At 45.2% G+C, this 13,987-nt stretch overlaps 1 protein-coding gene across 4 annotated transcripts in view; it reads right to left on the bottom strand.

Moving 5' to 3' along the window:
- Nucleotides 1-13,987, bottom strand: part of EME1 (essential meiotic structure-specific endonuclease 1) — a 313,316-nt gene that overhangs the window by 72,105 nt on the left and 227,224 nt on the right. For all 4 annotated transcript variants that reach the window (XM_069654873.1, XM_069654874.1, XM_069654875.1 and 1 more), the window contains one exon: nt 9,423-9,612. In XM_069654873.1, the coding sequence (XP_069510974.1) occupies nt 9,423-9,612 (190 nt within the window). The remainder of the gene's footprint in view (nt 1-9,422; nt 9,613-13,987) is intronic.

Raw genomic sequence — 13,987 nt, 5'->3', positions numbered from 1 at the left:
CATAGCGGGGGATGTCATTATAGCGGGGGACTGCAATACTCCCAAGGAATTACTATTAGGAAGTATAGATGCAAATTAAGACTCCTAAGACCTTTATGATATTCATAGTGTCCTGAAACCTTTATGATATTCATAAAGTGTCCTGGATACCTGTAGATTATTTAATTCTGCTGATTGAGTTTACTGTACCTGGATGAGATTTCGTTACATTTTTCCAGTAAATCATTCATTCAATCTACTATTAAATGTGAAATAGCCCCAGTCATCTCCACCCTCGCACTGGGAAGGATGTGAACATAGGTCTGCCAGATGGAAACTACATTCTACGCTAGTCTACTCTATTAACAGACATGGAGTGGAGTCTATTAACAGACATTTTATTGAGTTTTCGGATTAATTCTTTAATATTAACAAGACAGTCTGCATTTCTCTACAATTTGGGATGCACATAAGGCGCGGTCATCTCACTGGGTGTGCGGAAAACACAAATAAGACTGTGGATGGCATCTCTTGACAAGAGCACTTAGGAACATTAAGAAATCAGAATGAAAAATGATCCTCAGAATGCCACAAATTATGAATATTGAAATTCATTGCTTAAAGCTAAAATAGCTTACATTAATAGCTACTTATAGGACAAGCGGTACTATATTCAAAAGATAAATATAACATTTTATAGAGGTAGAAATAGATCTATGTAGGCAATGTTTTCAAGGAAAACAAAAACATCTCTCTAGCCTATCAGCACCTTTATGATGATCATTAATTTCTACAGCTCATGGGGATATAGATTTCTACAAATATTTGAAACAATATCTCGAATTTGTGTATCGTGTTTGTCAATCAATTTGCCCCTCTTCAATGCCACCACATTTTTTCATGTCAGCCAATTCGGACTTGGGCAGGCTTGGTGGGGAACTCCCAGGAATGTTAATTCAGAATGCCACCAAGCATGCCCAAGTCCAGAATTGGCTAACTGACAGAGCTCAACTTAGTCACGCCTCAACTCTCACCCAGTACAATGCTTTACCATCGACTGTGACCACATATTCAAAACACACATTGCAGTGCAGTGCAAACTGGTACCATGCTGCTTGAGTTTCTTAGCAAAGTAAAACCTTTCATCCTGCACAGAGTTTCTGAGCAGGTGTCAAAGCCCTTGACATCTCCCACCTGGACGGTGACAACGCCCTAGTTACACGAGTCCCAGGTGCCACATTGGCTCCTCGGAAAGCAGTCCAGCATGCTGCAACATGCTTCATCACAAGATTAAAACAAATTGACCAAATTACCGCCATCCTCCAGGAGCTTCACTGCCTACCCCTTTGAGCATGCATCATATTAAGGCAGCCTTAATCACCTACAGAGCAGTCACAAACCCTTGGACTGGGTGCTTTAGGGAAGACCCAATACCATATAGTTTACACAAGGAAAAATACCAATACCCTATAATTTAAGTAAGGCAAAAAGGATTCCATTGGCCAGGGAAATTCAGATGCAGTCCATCTAGTCAACACAGCAGAAAGTGGCCGCGGAATTGCCCAAAATAGGAATTCTGAATGAACAGTTACCAACACAGAAAAGGCTGGCTAATGCCATCCTATGCTTCAAGAAGGACCTGCAGGCTCTACTCTTCGAAGAACACCTCGCCAATTGCAGCTCGCTCCACTCAACCCTAATTCTCCCCTTTTGGAGCTCCGCTCTTATCCATCCCAGTGCCTCTGCTACCCCCACACTTCACACCCTGGGTGTTTTCCCAATGTACAGTGCTCTGCTGCTTCCCAGGTGGATTCATGTATATGTAAATCGCATACATAGTTTTTCTTTTATGTCACAGATTTGTGGGACACTACTGGCCATTCCCAATGTCTGCCAATACAGGTGCAGTGGGTAGTTGGTCCCATTTTCATTTATTGCAAGTGTATTTTCCACTTCTACATTGTAGTTCTAAAGCAGATTGGTGGGAAACTGACCTGATTTTGATAAGTTTCAAGGGATTATGTACCAGAGGGTAGCCTTTTGACCATTTTACATGGCTAAAAAGGCTTCCTCTTTGCTTAAGTCCTGTCTCTGTGAGCCACTGGATTTGTTGGCAGTCTTCCATCTTCCCCAAAGTAGGGCAGGAAATTGACATTTATGGCTATGTCCAGAGCTTGGAAAATGCCCCCCACTCCCTCCGAGTGTTGGGAATTGGTGAGAATTGGTTAAGGGCCAAGACACCCTAATCCACATCAGTATCTTGACTGGTGTCATGAGTGTCTGAGCTGGTTATCCTGGATTGGATAAACCCTCAAGAATGTTAATGGAGCAGGTTCCCTTATAGATGGGCTGGAATCACCCTTAGTCCAGTATGTGAGGACATCTAGGAAAATGATGGTGCCATCAGTCAGTTAACCACGAAAACCTCGAGTCTAAAGCACAAAAGGCCAAAGAAGAAATGCAGGAAGCGCTTCTGTCAAAGCCAATTGCAGAAAGGCGACTCTCTGTCCTCTTCTGACCAGGAGAAGCTTTAATAGTGTCTCCATCCATTGAACTGGTGGGAACAACACATCCACAATCCTGAATCTCAGGTGCCATCAGGAAGCCTGTAGAAACCATGGGCCTCTGCATCCCCCTTGAGAGGAACTTCTCTGTACCAAGCGCATTGTGCAGTCTTCTGCCTTGTGCACCCTTGTTACTCTGCTGCTGCTCCTCGCCACTAGGTAGAGGGGCCATGCTGGAGCTGAAGTCCTTCGTTCTTCGTTGTTGCATGCAGAACCATGCTCGGTCACCAAGACTGCTTCTCCCAGCTGCTGCATTAATGTGGCCCCTCGTTGTGGCTGCTAAAGCAGAGGTACTTTATCAGAAGAAAAGTATGAATTATGTGCATTATGGTGGTATCCTGAACTATGAGGTCGCGAATAGAGACCAAAACCGCTGACTCACCAGAGAGGAGATAGAGTGGTGCTGCCCAAAAGCGTGAAGCAGCGCATAATAAAGTGGGCCAGCAGGGTAAAGTGAAGAGCAAGCAGAGAATCAGCTCAGTTTATCAGCAGTCAGGGTTGTGGGAAACCTGAAGGTGTCTCCCTGACTAGTCGCGGGGTCTGTCATCCAGGTGGCCAGGACATGACCATTGCTATTGGATCCAGTTCTTGGGGGTGGACCAGTGAGGCAGGATCACCTGGATAGGGGACCTCGGGGAGTGGAAGTGGGACACTGACGGGTGAGACGCGCTATCCCCTTCTTAGAATACCTTTTCCCCCACCTACCACGTAGGATACTCACACACTCTATCCCTCCCCTTTTCCAACGCGAATACTTTCGCATATCACGAAGGACGACTGACTAGCACCCAAGTCATTTACCTGACATGTCCCAACACAAGGGTCAGGCAAAGACAGTCCCTTTTTTTCTGTTTTATTCTCTCATTCTTTATTCTTTCTTTTGCTATTTCTTTCTGTTTTTTTGTTTTCTTTGTTCTTCCTATTTCTTCTTTCCTCTTTCCTGAATATATGCCTATGGCCCCTGTGGTTGAATCCAAACTATTGTTTTTAAGCCCTAATCTGTTTGTCTACTTGCGATTTTTTACTTGTTGAAATGATACTATCAACACTGGTCCTTTTTATTATGTTGAATGTCATATCAAAAATGTACACCAGCATTAAGTCTTTATGTATTCTTGTTTCTGTTTATTTAAAAGTGTATAATTGTTGTATGTCTTTTATAACATATTTGTAAAGGTGCATGTGCACCTAAAAACAAAGAATTAAAAAAAAAGGGGGATAAACAGTGGAGCGCTAGAGCACAAGACGAGCAAAGCAGACTGCACGTCAAGAGAGCTAATTCAGCACCGCAGTTCAAGAGGAGGAGAAAGATGGCACGAACCGGGAGGGTGACAAGGGGAGAAGCGTCCTTTCCCTTTCCAACCATTTTAATTGTAAGATCGCAAACAATAGCCAGCGTGTGTTGCAGCAGATGTCAACGATACACGAGAACCCTCCGTCCCTGATAACCAAGCCGGGGAGAGACGTTCGTCTCCGTGGTACCAGCCTCGACTCCGGAGAGAAGAAAAGTCAAGCGGTTCATCACAGCCGGTGAGTCGAGGGGAGAGCCGATAAGAAACCAAACTGTGTTGAATGAAAGTAGCAAACGGTAAATTTAATTGTGAAAGAATACAAAAGAACTGTTGATACAAGAAGGGGGAAAACCAGCAACAGAGGAGTCCGGCACCACATGGGTGCTCACTCAGAAAACTCTGTGCGATTACCAGATTGTTCAAAATACCGTTACCAGAAGGCCTTGGGAAAGGATCAAAGCGGGTCAAAGTGGCCGTACAGGGCTCCAGTAAAATCCTCTGTACAGTCAAATGACTTTGACCAACAGAAGATTGTGAAACTAAGGGAAAGTAATCCTGCATCATGAGAATTGATTGACAAAGTTGGCAAGACTGAACCCGAAGGAGGGATGCCGATAAACAGGGGGAAAAGTCTAAAGTCCTGATATACAGTGTGTTGACAGGAGTGAACCTGGCAGAGGGACGTCCACAGTGAACGGTTTACAAAGACATTGAAATTTGTGAATGATACAGAAGACATTGGGCCTCATTATAAATTTCCCGGTCCGGAAACAAGGGTGCTGTTAAGCTCACTGGCACCCTTTTTTCCGGACCGGCAAACTTCAAGTCTACCTGCTGGGGCTGCTGTGCCCGACAGGTCTAACCCTGCCGGGCGCAGCGGTCACGGTAGGCAGACTTTTCACAGGAACACCGGCACCGTTAGCAAAGGTGACGGTGCTCCTGTGTCCCCACTCCCATAGAGTCCTATGACACTATGGGAAAGGAAAACAACATTTTAACAGCAGCTGACTTCCTGGCTGCCGGACTTGGAATAGCCCGGTGGCATCGGGAGGTCAGGCGCCGGAAAATTACCCCAAGCCTGGCAGCAAACCGCCAGTAGCACCTGCAGGGTTACCGCCGGACTCGGAATGAGGCCCATTGTGTTGAAAGCCATAGTGAACTCACTGAAGGGAGGCTGATATTTGAGAGGGATCTGAGCCTGGAAGAGGGGGACCGAGGGGTGAAAAGTTATCACCCAATGTACATGTGAAGAGGAACTGTTTGTTTATTATTTGAGACACATCAGGTCCTCAAAGGCAAGGGACTTTCTTTTCGTAGAAAAGAGACTTAACCACCAAAGGCCCGATTGCTGAGAGCGGAACTATTGGCTTGTGCTGGAAAAACTCGAGCGTGTCCTGTGCTCCCGAATACTACCTTGTCCCGTGCTGAAAAGTGGGCAAGGGAGACCCCATCTACTGCATCCTGCGTTATTGAACACTTCCTTCTTTCTTAAGAACATTATCCCACACTTTTTGTATTTAGCGTAAGGATTGGCAATATGTTTTTTAGTATAGGCCTTTTATTTTGACAAAGAACTACTCGGATTGCCTTATTATTGTTTGATGGTCGAAGCTTGCTCCCATCTTAGATCTAGGTTTAGATTAGGCATTTTTCCACCCTACCTGTACAGTTTAATAAACACTCTTGAATTGTGATCACTTGTGTCCGTCTTTACCATTGCCACCATGAGTTCCTTACAGGGTACAATGATATAGCATGCAGGTCAGTATCTCGCAGAGTGGAGATGCGCATGCGGTTTATACTCCCAAATTACACTTCTTCATATACCAAAAGATTCTGTGAGAAAGGGTAGGTTATAACATTCGTGGCATGCCCACCAACGGGGCGTGAGTGAATTCTGCAGTATGCTCAAAGTCAAATTGCTGTGCAGAACAGAAGTCACATTTATTAGACATATGTACCCAGAGACGTTCCACAATTCTTGTAACAAGTGTTCCGAAGGGAGGGATATTCCATTATGATGGAACAGTTTAAATGCTGGAAGATGGGTGAAGAAGAACTGAATTGCCCACAAGAGGTTTGACATTTTTCTCCCTGAGAATACGTCAAGCCTCGCAAAATCCACTCAACTACTTTTTTGGGCGGTTGAGTGCCTTTTTCACATTGTCCCTTCTGAAATGTTTGTATGCACTAACTGCACTCTCTACAGCTGGACTCTAGATAACAGCAGTGAACCAGGTAAATCATGAGTGCCTGGAAGTCAATCTATGGCAGTCTGCTGTTCAAGCCTGTTGAAGGTGGTCTGGTGGAAGGGGGCTGGGGCAGCTCTGAGGTGAATGTGTACTGAGAACCGAGAACCAAGTAGTAAGCCTGCCTGGTTGTCAGCCTGCTTCTAATTCCTGTGAGAAGAGATCACAGAGGAGCAGTCTTTTAGACTTGCAAGTAGCTAGCGGAAACAAAGGTATCCATGTGAGCTAAAAGTGGTGTGGTAAAATTAAGATCTCACATTACACCAATCAGTATGTTAAAAGATTCGAAATCGGACCGCCCAATATTCACGCTGCAACCTGCTGGATGAAGTTGTTGGCTAGGCGCTTTAGGCATGCAGGGGATAAATTAGGTTTTGTAAATGTGTTTTTCTGTTGCATTGGAAATTAGTTAGAACAATTATTTTCTATCAATGTATGTATAGTTGGGGGTTTGGGTTCATTTACAGAGTGGGACAGGCTTCGTAGCCCAAGCTTCAGTGTTCAGAAAGATAAACATTGCGAGGGGTTTGACAAATTAATATATTGTCCGTATTAGAGTGGTTTACTGGCCTTCTGATGATGGGGCATGGACGGCCAGAGGTTGAAGCTCAGGATGGAGCCTGTGCGGTGAGGCCAGTGAAGGGTGAAGGCTTGCTGGGCACCGCTGCCGACAGCAGTCTGGATGGCACCTGCCAGACCCTGAGTCAAGTAGAGAATATCGGCTGCTTAGGCTCCAAGCTCAATGTATTCAGCAGCAAGCACCAGAGTGACCACTACAAGTTCATGGGTAGGAGCAGGAACCCAGAGCAGAGGCTGGCTTAGCTTCCATTGGAAGTACTGCACCAGAGAGAGAAAACAAGCAATCTGATGTGGTTGCAAGGACAATTGAATGTCGTGAGACTTCAGACATATCAGCTCTTTTTTTCATTGCTGACTGGAAAGATCAGAAGTGAGGGACTGGAGATGCAGTGCAGATGCATTGGATTGTAGTGCCTGCAGTATCATTGGCTGTTGTGGCCAAAACACACCAGCACATCCATGGGGAGGAGGCAGAAGAGTTACCCACGGTTTAGCCTTCAAGTATATCTAGCTTGGAGACAGACAACGCCCAGCTCAGCTCGTTTTACAATCATGAATGGGTCTGCTGATCCATTTTCATGAGTGTATACTAAGCCAACAGTAGGCAGCAACCTACAGCCCGTTCTGGACGCCTGTGCCCCCACTGTTGTGAAATGAGAGGCAGATCATTTGTGAGCAGCTACGGTGTAGCATACAAAGGATTGATTCTTTAAATAGACACATGCACTGTTACTCATATTGATATATAATCTTGCATCAGTTTGCAGTCAACCATGTGCTTTCTGATAACATCCTGCATATGTAGAGCTCATTTTGTTTAACAAGTCCGAAAACGAATTCACACTTTAACCCTACCCTGGGCCTCGGATGATGGTGCATTGTGCAAGGGATCATTTATCCTAAATCTAACTAAAGTCATAACTTTACAATGTCTTCTAACCATAACTCAAACCAGCAGACTATTGCAAACTCTAAGCCTGACACCTAAATGTATTATAGCCATCATGGTTGCCCTTGCCTAATGGTACTTCACATGTGAGGAATTGTGTACTCTCTGCAGTCTACAGGAACTGGTGTTCCAACTTGTCCAGAAGGAGGCGTACACTAAAGAGGCACATTAACATTGCTGGTCATGTTCCTTCACCAGTCACCATGGGTTTTCGATACAGAAAATATTATGCTCTCAGGTTCATGGGTCGTTTGTTTAATCATTTGTAATGCGCTCCAAACCAGGGGTAACAGGGCGCAGCAGTTACAGGAATATGTGAAGCTTGAGTACAGAGGTTACATAATGCAAATATGGGTGCATCGTGTTCATTTCTCTTACGTTTAGTAGATAAACTAAGTCCCATTTCTCAAATATTTGTATTTATTTAGTTTATATAGCGCTTTACACCAAAGCGCTGATTCTTCCAGGGACTAGCAATAGTTATAATATTCAAGCCAGGCGGTATTCTTTGTCTGGTGAAGAACTGCTTCAAATACAGGAAATGTCCAGAGTCTAAACTCTCGAAATGATATGTTACAAATAATGTGTACTACGTAAAATCACCACCATAGTGGTTTCACAGCACCAAGGTTTGTCTGAGAGCCAGTTTATTGTGCCTCAGCCAGGAGTGTGTAGACGGTAGTCAGTGTAGGAAGGGGTTAAAGTGTGTTTATAGTTAATTGTGCAGGGAGTGTTTTGTAAAAAAGCAAGCAAGTTTGAGAGAACAGGATATTGTTCGTGAAAATCTAGATGGCTCTGGATACAAAACATTTACTGTGTGGAAACGGGAGGATTGCAAATTATATTGTGTCAGTATTTCTAAAGGAGTTTTCATGAAGGCCTTTTTTTAGTGTCAATCTTGTATTACCAGTAGTGGTGTAACAGTGTAACATGGGATTCAGATGTTCTCAAGCGGACCCTTGTACTGAGTGGGCTAACCTGCTTGGCCCTACAATACTTACAATAAACAAAACCCTTGAATACTAATTCAGGAAACTGCACAGTCTGGCTACCAAGAGAAGCAGAGTCCAGAGTAGACTGTAAAAGATTAATGTAAAAGGAGATCATTAGTGAGAAATGGAGACGGGGTGGAGGAATGCTAACCAATAGATTTCTAAAGTGCTTGGCCTCATGTTTTGTTGTGTTGAGTGAAACTAGTTAATGGGTGCAAAGCAGTGTTTGCCATGAAGTGCACTATGATTGGAGAAGCCATTAACAGCCAAAGTTGAAAATAAAGTCTAAATGTAAAATGTCTCCATGCATGTTTGTATAACGCCGAAGGTGAGTTCATTAAGCCTATATTAGATTATTGCTTTCTGGATTTCTTGTAGAATTTCATTCCTATTGTACTTTTTTTCTTCTTTGACTATTTCTATTCAATTATTGTACAGCACCCGACTAGCTTTATGGCGGGGAAGCACTTTAGAATGTATCTTGAACTCAAATAATGAAACACAGTATCAAATATGTTTTAAGCGTGTTTTAAACCCACTGTTATCCTGTAGTTTCACGGTTTTAGTTTATGTTGCGAAAGCAGCCATTTCTCTGCAATGCCAATGCCTACAAGAAGCAGCAACTTGTATTTGATTAGGAAAGGACTGTGCTCCCACATTTACTCATTTAGTTTGGTTTTAAAGCGGGGATGCTGATGTCCTCGATGTCTGTTAGAGCTACCCGCGCCTTCAGTGGGGCATGGTGTCACCAACCTGTGCTGTCTGGTGAGGCCCACTTCTGCTGGAAGCAGGTGCACTCACATGGCTAGTAGACCTACCTGTGCCAGAAGCCGAGGAGAGGAATATGCGGACACCACTGCATTGGCAATCTCCACACTGACTCTGTTCAACTGCTGCAGCTGCCGCTTCCAGACCTGAAGGAGGCCCCGGCCACAGCGATCTACCCGCACTCCGCCTGCCCAGTCATTCTCCAGGTAAAAGGAAAAGCTTGTGTCATCTCGCTGACGCCTAGGGGAAAAAGAGGATGAATTAATGACAGGCAACTCCGATCTTTGCTTGAAAGTCTGTTTCGGGTGACAAGAAGATACCACAATGATTAGCACTTGAATGCATTTCCTCAATGCTTTTATTGGTGACAATGCAGATGGATGGGAAGGTATGTTTCTTGGTACATAATATTCGATCTGCTAGAGGAAAACTTGAGCATGATAAAAGAGGTGTCAATAAAGATACAAACCAATGCACGATCATGCAATTTAGATAGAAACACATTATGTATTATTTCCAGGAGAGGACGAGTCATTCTATAATACAGGAAACACTTCTCGGGTTACCTTATCTACAAACCTCAAAGGTTATTCAATAAATGTGACACTCCTTAAAGAGTAAGGGTAATGTTTAGTAGGAAGAGGTGTAAGCACGAAAAGGATGTTATGTTCTCACTGTACAATCCTCATTGTGACCTGACCTGAAGTAATGGACCACTTCTGGAGTCCACCTCTCCAAAAGAATAGTATAAGACAGACAAGAGAGGAAATAACGACATGGTACAAGGACAGCACAGAAATCACTTAAATATCTCCTCAAGTGATTTAAAACTGATATTGCCACTCAGAGGACAAAGGTAGACACATATTTAAATGCAACAATGGCATAAATACAGTGTAGCAGGGGAGCATTGTCTAAAGGAGGTAAGGCGCTAGAACTAGGGTTAATTAAATTAAAAGGTTCAGGGATAAGAAAGTACTACATTGAAAGGATGAGCAATGTATGGAAATGCATTCCAAACAGAGTCATATGAGCAGACCAAGAACCAAATTCAAAAAGGCCTCGGCGAAGACCGAACTGCAGTTAAGTAGAAAAGTAATCACTGCACACGACCAAAGGAAAAGAAGGTGGTCAAGTAAATAAACAGTATTACAGCAAACTGACAGTGAGCAGACTAGGTGGGCTTTTCTGTCTTCCATACTCAACAATGTATATTTAAGAGTTCATGGTCAATATTTTGCAAAAGGCATTCTCTCTTACTCTCCAATCACCCATCTGATTAGTGAACAATTAAGATGTTGGAGGAGGGAAATTACTTGTATTTTAATTCTCGATTGGGGGTCTTTGTATGATATTCACAAATATGGAAACGTCTTCAGGCTTTATAACCCATAGGACTAAGTATCAAGCAGTACACCACTTAAAGGGAGCATGGCTGAGGAGAAAATAAATTTCATAACCTAACAAATGATTGCAGAAAGCAGCCTGCAGTCTATGAAGGAATATTGATTTTAAAATGCGTGCACTGATCAGCGCGACCAATGTCAGCAATGTGGATGTGTCTTAACAGGCAAGTTATTGCTGCTTTAACTTTTGCATAAAGAAATGTAGGTTTACAAGAGAGAAAGTGGTTTGCAATCTGGTAACACAATCTTATGCAAGAAACAACCTATTTAGCTGCCCCCAATTGCTGTTACAGGTACTGACAGCGCTAATAAACCCACGTGGAGGGCAAGCAATGACAGGATCTGTGAACTAACACTCTTGATGGTAATAAATAAGGGAACTAAGGAACTGTACTCACGAGGACAAGATAAACCTCTTGAATGTCAGCTAGCCCACGAATCCTGTTGATGAAACTGGGACCAAGAAAGGCTAGAACAGCAATGGGAGGAAAACTAAATACCCAAGTTGGAATAGTGATTACAAATTAGTGAGGAAAACATAAGCATTCACATAGGAGCTAGCTACAACCGCACACCACACCTAATAATCAAATGGGAAATAAATGCAGAAGTGCAATGGAAAACATGGAATGGATCCCAATAGAAAGTAAGGATCAGGAGCAGGGAAAAACGAAATAACCAATGCAAACTTCTCCCTACCCCTCCAAGGAAAAGACAGGAAGCTAATCTAAGAGGAAGGCTATGGCATACGGGTTTACAGCAGCAAAGGACAGAGTCAAAGAAATATAGAACACAGACAAACTGGGCTGCATCTAAAAGGGGAAAGCACTGAGAAATGCTGCCTGCAAACAGAGGAAGACAAAAAGGGAATCAAGGGAGCAGAAATCAATTAGCGCATGAATCCAAGATTCAGGGCGGAGGAACAAGAAAACAGGAACTAGGAACTAGGTACAAAGGCACGGAACAAGGGACTAGTCACAACAGGAACACTGCAAACGATGACCAGCGCTGGACTGAAGTAAGACTGAGGCTTTTAAAGCTGCTTAACGAGCACACGCCTCAGGTGTGCTGATTGCTGCACCTGCAGCCACAGGTGTTGCCTATCCTCCACCCAACCTTGCCCTGCAAGGGTGGAGGTGGAGCAGTGGGCCAGGCATTCTGGGAAGCATAGTCATTTGGTTAAAGAAGCATGCTGGCTGCCAAAAACCTGGAATGGATCTGGAAGGGAAGTAGCTTGGAAAATAGGGATTTAGCGCTCCCAATTCATCACAGCACTGTAGCATAAGGTTCGGAGGAAAGGTCCAGTAGGGAATAAACCCCAAATCATGCCCCCAAGTGGTGGGAACGGGAGCGAGTCGTGACAGTCACAGCTTGCCCTAAACGCTTTCCAGCGTAACCAATAAAGAGTTGATCATCCACTCTGACCCGGGACATGCGTGAAACATAAAAGCTTAAAGCTCTCCTAGGATCAAGCCTATGGAGCCTCTCCTCTTCCTTACCAGGATGCGGAGGAGGATAAAATGCCGGAAGAACAACCTTCTGGGCCAAATGAAATTCCGTCACTACCTTCGGAAGAAAAGAAGGACGAACTCTAAGGACAACCCTGTCCTTGTGAAATACAGTGAAGGGTGGCTTAACTGAAAGTGCCTGTAACTCACTCACTCTGCGAGCGGAAGTAACCGCAACTAAAAACACAGTTTTCAGAGTTAACAGCCTCAAAGGGCAAGAATGTAAAGGCTCAAACGGAGCACCCATAAGAAACTTAAGAACAAGGTTTAAATCCCAACCGGGCACCAGGAAAGGTGACGGAGGGAACACATTAGTGAGCCCTTTCAGAAACTGTGAAATTAAAGGGATTTTAAAGTAAGAACACTCTTCAGACGAGCGCTGAAAGATGGACAGCGCCGCCAGGTAACCTTTAATGGTACCCACTTGCAAGCCCCTGTGGGCCAAAGAAAGTAAAAAGGACAGAACCATGGGGATGTCACATGCAAAAGGATCCACATTCTGAACTCGGCACCAGTCGCAGAACTTACGCCAACGGCAACGGTACAGAGACTTTGTTGCTGGCCTTCGGGCCGAAAGCAACACCTCCATCACGTCTTCAGGGAGGTCCCAATCCATATACCTCAACCTTTCAGAAGCCAAGCGTGAAGGTTGAGGGATCTGACCTCTGGACGGAGAACCTGACCCCCCTCCCGTGAGAGCAGATCGTCTCGGTAGGGAAGACGACGCGGAGGGCAGATGGACAAGTCGAGAAGGTCCGGGTACCACGTCCTCCGAGCCCACGCCGGAGCAATGAGGATCATCAACTTCCGTAACCTCCGCAGCACTTGCGGGATGACGGGGACTGGAGGAAACGCGTACAGCAGCGGGAACGACCACTCCACCACAAACGCGTCTCCCAAGGCTCCTTTTGGAGGAAATTCCCGCGAGCAAAACCTTTCGCACTTCCGGTTGACTCTGGAGGCGAAGAGATCCACTTGAGGGGTCCCCCAAAGGGCGAAGATCTCCAGGAGAATCTCCTGAGCCAACTCCCACTCGTGAGAGAACGTGCTCTGCCTGCTCAGAGCATCCACCGTCACGTTTTCGTCTCCAGCCAGATGAACTGCCGAGATCGAAACTTCCTGCTGGATGGCCCAGAACTCGAGCTGCATCGCCTCCCTGCACAGAGGAAGTGACCCTGCCCCCCTTTTTGTTGAGGTAGTGCATGGCCACTGTGTTGTCCGTCAGGATCAGGACACTCTTTCCTCGCACAGTTGGCAGAAAAGCCTTCAGGGCTAGCCTGACGGCCCTCAGCTCCAACAGATTGATATGGAGTCTGGACTCCGACGGAGACCAACGACCGCTGACTGTCAGCCCGTTGGCATGAGCTCCCCAACCCGTGAGGGATGCATCCGTCACGATCGTCACCTCCGGCCAGGGAAGCCAAAAAGGAGCCCCCTTCATCAAGTTGCCTTCGACGGCCCACCACAGAAGGTCCCGGGCGATCGAGGGCGGCACCTGAACCGGGTCCGACATCCTGCCGGATGCGACCATTGCGTCTTGAGCGCCCACTGCAAAGATCTCATCCGCAGGCGAGCCTCTGGCACCAGAAGAATGCAGGATGCCATGAGGCCGAGCAGCCTCAAGAACTCGAACGCTGGGAGCGTCTGGGCATGCTGAAACTTGTGCACCATCTGCTGAATGTGAAGAGCCCTCACCTGGGG

Source organism: Ambystoma mexicanum, chromosome 3q (genome assembly GCF_040938575.1).
Source record: "Ambystoma mexicanum isolate Mex_15411 chromosome 3q, UKY_AmexF1_1, whole genome shotgun sequence".
NCBI lineage: Eukaryota > Metazoa > Chordata > Amphibia > Caudata > Ambystomatidae > Ambystoma > Ambystoma mexicanum.
Note: the sequence above shows the minus strand (reverse complement) of the source record. Positions and strands in the feature narration are given on the sequence as shown.